The following is an 8,583-nucleotide window of genomic DNA, read 5'->3' on the forward strand; positions in this document are numbered from 1 at the left end:
CAAGAAGTTCGGGAATGAAGATTACATATGGAAGCTTAGTTTAGTTTACCATTGTACCCCTGCGCGGTACTGATATTTATTTCCCTCTCCTCTAATATGTATCCCTATTCGTTTTATTCATAAGGTTTGTAGAAAGATTTTTTGGGGCAATGAAATGTTTCACAATCGATATACACATCCTTCAAACGTTAGGCCCACCTTTGGTTCAAAAAGGTCACATGTATGTTAGGAGACGTTATATATTGTTTGTGTGTTAAATGTTACAAATCTTGTTTCATTTGTGCTTGTTTGACTTATGTGTTCTATACATATGTCTTGCTTTAAACATAATTAGTCCGTTATTCCATTCCATTTGTGCTTGTTTGACTTATGTGTTCTATACATATGTTTTGCTTTAAACATAATTAGTCCATTCCAAAGTCTCAAAATCTTAAGCTCAATTTTTTATCCCTCCAGAAATACTCTTTGACCCGATTATCAAAATACGTTCAAAATCACTCAAGCTATAGGTTCAATAGAGCTTTAAATAATTATTATGTCGTCACTTAAATTCATGTTGACCTCATCATTCTTGAAAATTATTTTCCACACCTACCTAGCCGGCGTTACTAAATATTCCGTCAGTTTCAAGTCTTAAGTCCTTATTTCTCGAAAGGGCTTTTCAATTGAACCTTCCAAAAGGTACATTTGAATCTTTACTCAAATCATATAGTTTGCCTTGTTCAAATTCCTTTATTTCGCTAAAATTTTAGTTCACAAAATGATCAAAATTTTTCCCATTTTGTCATCCTTTTAGAATCTTTTGGTCTTCGGATTTTGGACTAATTTGTTTTAAGCAAAACAAATGTTATTTGTTTTATAAGTTACTTTTGTTGATTATTATGACTAATAGACTAACTCTCTTATTTCTTGAGTTATTTTTAGAAGAAGAGACTGATTTGTGTTGGTAATCAAACTTGCTCACTTCATCAAAGTACCCGCTGGCAGAACATTCATATTTTACACGGTCTAAGGTCAAGAAAATCGCATCAGACTCATCATTTCTTACTTGGACTACTAAGAGGACTCGTACAAAAATGGATTCCACTATCAACACGGTTGCTTCATCCGAAATGATCCCCACTCCATCTGTCGCGGCTAATCCTAGTGCCTCGGTAGCAACAGAATCACCCATGGAAGTCATTGCTCGTCTAGAGCGACAAATTGGTGAACTGAATCTCCTAGTAGCTCATTTCCAAGCTGCTTCTCAGAACCTACCACCTGATGCTCGCCAAAAAGGGCCCATGCCACCTTCGTTTCCAACTTCAAGTGAGCTCAATCAAGGAGAACATTTTACCACCTTTCAGCCAGCTCAAAGCGCCTCACTCACTCATTCGACTCAGGATACTCCTCTTGTGTACACATTTGCTCCCCCAAAACCTCCAACGGTAACACATCGTGCTCCGCCAGTGTACACTTATGTCGCTGCTCCACCTGTTACCAAGGCTCAAGAGTTTCATCGCCAAGATGTTAATCACTATGTTGAAATTGAAAACGATGCAAGATCAATCGATGCTGAAATGATGAATAGGAAGATGAAAAGCTTAGAGGATGCTATGAGAGGTCTTCGTGGGTTCGATACTAGCCAGAGTGTGAGATATGAAGAGTTGTGCACATTCCCCGAAATTGAGCTTCCACTTGGTTACAAAATTCCGAAGTTTGAGAAGTTCAGTGGATCAGGAAATCCTTTCTTTCACTTGAAAATTTACTGTGAAAAGTTGATTGGCGTTGGAAACAACGAAGGGATAAGAATCAAGCTTTTCAATCAAAGTCTGACTGGAAAAGCCTTGGAGTGGTACTCAAAGCAAGATGTGACTAAATGGCGTACTTGGGATGATCCAGCGAATGCTTTTGTGGATCACTACAAGTTTCATGTTGAAATTGCTCCTGATAGGATCTCTATTACCAAGCTAAAACCAAAGTCGACTGAATGTTTTCGAGAATATGCCATTCGTTGGAGGGAAGAAGCTGCTAGGGTGCACCCACCTATGGAGGAATCAGAAATGATCACCTACTTCATTCAAGCTCAAGACTCAGAATACTACGAGCGAATGGTGACAATGGGTGGAAAGACATTTGCGGAAGTTATCAAAGCCGGAGAAATGATTGAAGACGGTCTCAAGACTGGCAGAATTACAAGTTACACCTCATCTCAGTTTGCTAATAGGGCCTATCAAACTGGTTCCTTTGGAAAGAAAAAGGAGAAAGAGGTTATGATGTTAACGACTCGAGGAGATACCTCATATAACCGTCAACCACCTCTAGGCTATCCTGGTTCACAATACTATGTTTGCAACAATCAAGCAACATTTCGTCCTTCACGACCAATGCAAAATCATCGAAACAATGCACCTCGTCCCAATTTTGAGAAAAAGCCTCCCCGAGTCTTCACCCCGTTGTGTGAGACACGGACTCAACTTTTCGAGAGATTGAAAGAGGCAGGAATACTTCATCCAGTGGAAGCCAAGACTGTGAATACTTCAGCCGAGTGGTATGACCCAAATAAGCATTGTGCTTATCATTCAGGAGTTATTGGGCATGATACCGAGAGGTGCATCACTCTGAAGCACAAAATTCAAGATCTAATTGATAACGAGGTGGTAAAACTTGCTCAAGCTCCACCGAATGTGTACACCAATCCACTACCCAAGCATAAGGAGTAGTTGTTGGCATAACTAGTTGCAAAGAAGAAGCAAGTTTCCTGGAAGTCGCACTTTTGGCATCTTTTAGTCTTGCATTTGGAGTTTGTTGTTTCATTTCCCTGTAATCGCTTTCTATCGCTTTGTTTTATTTGTAATCGTTTGTTGGGATTTTATTTGTAAGAAGCTTTCATCTTTAATGAACTACGTCTGACCTGAATTCTCAAGAGAGAGATACGTAGGCGGCCTATGTCGGCTTCGGTCATTTCCTTAGTTAAATTTTTCTATTCCTGTTTATCCTCCAGAGTGGAACTACGTTTGACCTGATTCCTGCTCAACGGGATACGTAGGCGCCACACCAGCTCGGTCATATTCCCCGTAAGTTTTTCATTTCCCTTTATAATGAAAACTGGGGCAGAATTTTGAGAGGATCTCAAAATTCGTTGGAAGAGGAATTTTTCCAACAAGTCAAAATCAAGGATCAGTTTAGAGTTACAACTGGGGCAGAATTTTTGAGATTCACTCAAAAATTCAACTAAAAAACTACAGAAAGTTCAAAGTTACATTATGTTTTACACCGGGGCAGAATTTTTGAGGAGGTCCTCAAAAATTTCATCAAGCGACATTTCAAGACCGGACAAGCTTGTAATCCAGAAGGCAAAGGAGCATCAGGATAGCAAGGCAAAGCCAACATGAATCAGTCTCTCAAAACTAAGAATTTTTCTTTTAATGTAGGAACTACAAAGTTACAAGGCATCATTAGACCTACTGTGGCCTCGTCATAGATCAGATGATTTATACTCTTACTCTTCTTCTAAATTTTTTTTCCTTTCAATTCATTGTGACTCACACATTCTCAATTCTACAGATAGAATAGCTCGGCACAATGGCGAAGGCCATAAAATGCTATCCAGACCAATATAATGCTGAACAACTTCATCCTTAACTCATCTTTTGTTATATCATTTACTTTGATAAGTTTATTTTGTTACTAACTCACGACTGAGTTTTGCAGGTATCATTACCAGAATTGAAAGCAAAATTTCAAAAGATATTTTGAGGTTTTGAATATTCAAATCAGATATTCACCAAAAAAAATAAAAATGGCAAGAGCCAACCTTTTTCAAATTCCATCCTGAAGGATTCCCGACACCAAGGATCCAATCCAACAATCTGACTCTTATCCTATATTTTATGTTGAAGAACTTTGTCCTTCCTTGTTTCAAATCCATTGCCTTTTTATGGCAAATCTTACGTCCTCTTTAAATTCCGTTAAGTTCCAGGTTCGAACTACGTCAGACCTGATTTCTTGTTCCAGCAAGATATGTAGGCAATCCTATATAAGGATTCGGTCTACTAACTGTTTCAAATTACATACCTTAGAGGAAACTGGGGCATATTTTTGAATCAGTCATCCCTCATATTATTTTGCAAATTATTTCAGTTAAGTACTGGAAACATGGGTAACTTTTTGAAATAGTTCAAAATTCTCAAAATCTCTGTTCAACCTCATGTTTCAAAGATATTCTGTGTCAAGCGAGTTTTCTCTTTGCAAGAGATCTTTTTAAAGTAGGGGCACACCTTGTGTGACATCTCTAGTTGGCCATTAGTGCCTCCTTTCAACGTTTAAAGTTCTCAAATCGTTCTTCCAGATCCTCTCGTTCTCTATGGCTACCAGGTCGTCTTGATGCGTTTAAAAGTCTTGACGTTTGTTAATCTCTCTATTCTTAACTAACAAATTTTCTATGAGCGCAGGGACGACAAAGTTTTAATGACAACCAGAGATGTTATCGGCTTCACAAACTACAAGGAGCTAATCAAATTGTTATGTTATAACCTTACTCCCTATTTTTGAGATTTGTTCTTCATTGTTAGGGTATATTATTGGAGCGTCACTTCCTTCAACGTGACACATTAATTTATTATTGGAGCGTCACTTCCTTCAACGTGACACATTAAATTATTATTGGAGCGTCACTTCCTTCAACGTGACACATTAATTTATTATTGGAGCGTCACTTCCTTCAACGTGACACATTAATTTATTATTGGAGCGTCACTTCCTTCAACGTGACACATTAATTTATTATTGGAGCGTCACTTCCTTCAACGTGACACATTAATTTATTATTGGAGCGTCACTTCCTTCAACGTGACACATTAATTTATTATTGGAGCGTCACTTCCTTCAACGTGACACATTAATTTATTATTGGAGCGTCACTTCCTTCAACGTGACACATTAATTTATTATTGGAGCGTCACTTCCTTCAACGTGACACATTAATTTATTATTGGAGCGTCACTTCCTTCAACGTGACACATTAATTTATTATTGGAGCGTCACTTCCTTCAACGTGACACATTAATTTATTATTGGAGCGTCACTTCCTTCAACGTGACACATTAATTTATTATTGGAGCGTCACTTCCTTCAACGTGACACATTAATTTATTATTGGAGAGTCACTTCCTTCAACGTGACACATTAATTTATTATTGGAGCGTCACTCCATTCAACGTGACAAGTTATATTATTGGAGCGTCACTTCCTTCAACGTGACATGTTAAATTATGATTGGAGCGTCACTTCTTTCAACGCGACATATTAAACTATTATTGGAGTGTCACTTCCTTCAATGTGACACATTAAATGTTCTATTGGAGAGTCACTTTCTTCAACGTGACACGTTGTATAATGTTATCGAATCATCACATCGTTCAAATCGACACACCATTTTGGATCACCACTTCCTTCAAGAGAAATACACTTGAAATTGGATCGGCATCCCCTTCAGTATGACATGTTAAACCAGGTTTGCACAAATTGTATTTGTATTTATATTACATTTTCTACTGAGGATTTTTTCCAGATTTTGAAACACGCGAAGTGGACTACGTCAAAATAGGACGCAACACAACGTGGAACTTTATCTTAGCAGCGAACTGGGACATAGTCCAAAGAGGAATATCAAACTCTTAGGACGCGAGTTGAGGGACGACTTCCACCACAATCAAACCACATCCCTATCCTAAGGTGTGTGGGTATTTCTTGGGACTTAATAGTTTCAGTTTCGCCTTCAGTGAAATTTTCAACTCTCATGAGAGGCAAATTTTCAAATTCGAGTGACAATACCCCTAGAGCTTTGGAAGTTATGTCCATGTAAGTTCTTACATATGGGTGTGAAGGGCCCCACATTCATAGTTGAAATGTTTGCAAGCCTTTTTCCATGCTCAATTAATTTGTCACTCATCCTTAAGCTAAAGGTTATTTCCACATAAGAGATTTCCTTTTCAACCGATTGAGTCGAACTATAAGCAGTCTGATTCCCAAACTTTAGGGATATGTAGGCGGACTAAATGTTGAAAACCTGACTGTACTCCGACAATTCTGTCACCACTCCATTCTCAAGCTTTTCGGTCTCTCCATACTTCGACACCAAGATAGCTTTTGCATTCTTTCAAATTGTGCGTTAAATCAAGAGTCTTTCGAACTACTAGTGGCCTGACTTCTCATGTAACCTGAGATAAGTAGGAAACTCAATACCAGAGTTCGGCCATAATTCCTCATAAATCCTTACCATTAACCATTCCAAAGAGATGAATTAGTGGTTGGACAAAATTGGATTCGTCAACTTCGTTTGCCTCGGATCTCTTTCATCCATCCCAGTCAAACGAGGGGCAGCTGTTGACATCCAATTTTGGACCTCTACAATAATATAAATTAATCACCGAGCTTCTTAAATTTCAAATGATTTGAAATAATTAGTTTTTATAAAATTTCAAAAATACTTTTCAAGTTACTTTTAATTAATTTTATCATTCTTATAATTTTTTAAGTAATACATATACTTTATATAATTTTGTATGTAATTAGTATATTTTATAAACATTAGGAACTCAATTTTAACTTTAGTAAGTATTTTATCAAATTAGCTTAGTTTAAATTATGATTATAATTTTGAATCTATTAGTTTATAATTAAGTTAATTATTTTTATTTCGTTAAGATTAAGAAGCTCATTAATTAATTTATGTTAATTCATTTTATTTAGTTTTTAGCCGAATTCACTAAATAACTCGAGTTGGCTAAATGGCCATAATTGCAATTCTAGCTACTTTCATTTGCCTTGTCTTCACTCTTTGTAAGACCCATTTTTGGGCATTTCATTTCAAATCTCAGCCCACAACCTTCCCATTCTCAATTCCATTTTTTTTTCTCTTATTTCCAGCCCCTCCAGATGACCCGGCCCAATCCCTTCACCAACAAAAGAAACCCAACAACATTCCTTTCAATTCAAAGGTACACAGCCAGTAGACGGAAAGTAGCAGCCAGTCCACGGCGTCAAATAGACGGAATAGTACGCCCTACGCGTACAGGCGGTACACAGCTTTATTCTCGTCGTCTTCTTCCTTTCCCTCGACAAACAGTACGCCTAGTACTGTTCCAGCCTTATCCAGTCAAGAATTTTCAAATTACTCACAGTCCCACATCGATTCTAGGCTATATTTTTTCGGATTTCTCAACCCCTATAAATAGCCTCCTTCTTACTGTTTAAGGGAGTCTCAACCCCTATAAATAGCCTCCTTCTTACTGTTCAAGGACGGTTTTTGAGACCTGAGAGTACCCCTATAAGGTTTTGGAATTCTCAGTTCAATAGTTGAAAGTTTTTTTTTGTGGTTTTTCGAGTTGAAGAGGTGGAATCGCCTCCGTCGAACTCGTCGTTCCGATTCGCTGCCCAGAACCAGGTAATATTTCTTTGTTTCTACAATTTTCTTTATGAGTGTTTATAAATTCTGTTTAGGGTAGTTTGGTAGTAATATGTTAGCATAATTAGATTTTATTCTGCTCCTTTAAGCTGAATCTGAATCTTATAGTCATGTTTCGTTCTTATTTTTGATAGAATTAATCCGTTTAACTGTATATTTTCCTTCGCCTTGCTTAGTGAAATTTAGCTATGGTTTTGCCTAAAATTTGAAGGAGTCATTGATTTTCTTTTGTTTGAGTTACTGCGCCATTTGTTCTCTCTCTAAGCATGTTTATTACTCTAAATTTGACAAAGAAAATGTTAAGTTTTGAGATTAGTTGTTGTTTTCTTTCTTTAATGTATAAGTCATTTTGTTTATGATTTAGTGTTTGTTAACATTTAGTGAATGCACTTCTTAAGCATGTTGTTTGTTTGGATTTTCCGTTAAGGTCTTTAGTCTTGCAGTCCGTCTCTCTAGCATTTTTCTTCGGTTTGATAGTTCTTTTGCTCATGTTTCTTTGTAGTTACTGTTGACACGAGTTCTTTTTTTTTCTTTCTAGATCTCTGTTTTATATAGTTTTGAGTCCATTTTAATAACTGTCCGCGTTCTAGTTTGATTTTCTTCTCATTTAAGTCGAGTTACTGCTTCGCCATAAGCATAAGAGAGCTTGTTCTAGTTTAAACTTAATTCCATGAGTTGTTTAGATTCTTATAATCTCTAGTCCCAAATCTCATACTTGTTGTATTGATGTCCTTAACATTTGTTTCTCCACGAGGAGTGTTGCTTTGATTTAAAAAATGGAATTAGTTTGTTGGTTTGCCTCTTTCACTGATTTTCCAAGATGTTTTCCAGTAGTCTTATAACTCCATATGTCTTTGCTTTCTTCATGTTTCACTCATGTGTTCCTTGATTAAGTGTAGACTTTATAGTTAGTAATAAAAGAGGATTTATTAAGCTAGTCTTGCCTTATACACATATATCATTTTATAGTCTTGAATACATGATTATTATTTTTTGTAAAAAATCCCATTAGTATTACTGCTAGTGCTTTATCATTTCATATTAATGAGGTTAGTTTTAACTTGTTAATATTCATGTTCCTTTAAAATTACTAGTTGCTTATTGTTGACACCAAATTTTGTCCCTCCTTTCTTCTA

The 8,583-nt window shown here is 36.8% G+C and overlaps 1 protein-coding gene across 1 annotated transcript; it reads left to right on the plus strand.

Moving 5' to 3' along the window:
* Positions 1-1,076: 1,076 nt before the first annotated feature.
* LOC107058609 (uncharacterized) lies at positions 1,077-2,702 on the plus strand. Its single transcript, XM_015304504.1, has one exon. The coding sequence runs from the start codon at positions 1,077-1,079 to the stop codon at positions 2,700-2,702; it is 1,626 nt and encodes a 541-aa protein (XP_015159990.1).
* The last annotated feature ends 5,881 nt before the right edge of the window (positions 2,703-8,583 follow it).

Source organism: Solanum tuberosum, unplaced genomic scaffold (genome assembly GCF_000226075.1).
Source record: "Solanum tuberosum cultivar DM 1-3 516 R44 unplaced genomic scaffold, SolTub_3.0 scf00559, whole genome shotgun sequence".
Lineage (NCBI taxonomy): Eukaryota > Viridiplantae > Streptophyta > Magnoliopsida > Solanales > Solanaceae > Solanum > Solanum tuberosum.

What these genes read in the sequence shown, in the direction of transcription:
- LOC107058609 (XM_015304504.1), top strand. Translation starts at nt 1,077, where the DNA reads ATGGATTCCACTATCAACACGGTTGCTTCATCCGAAATGATCCCCACT.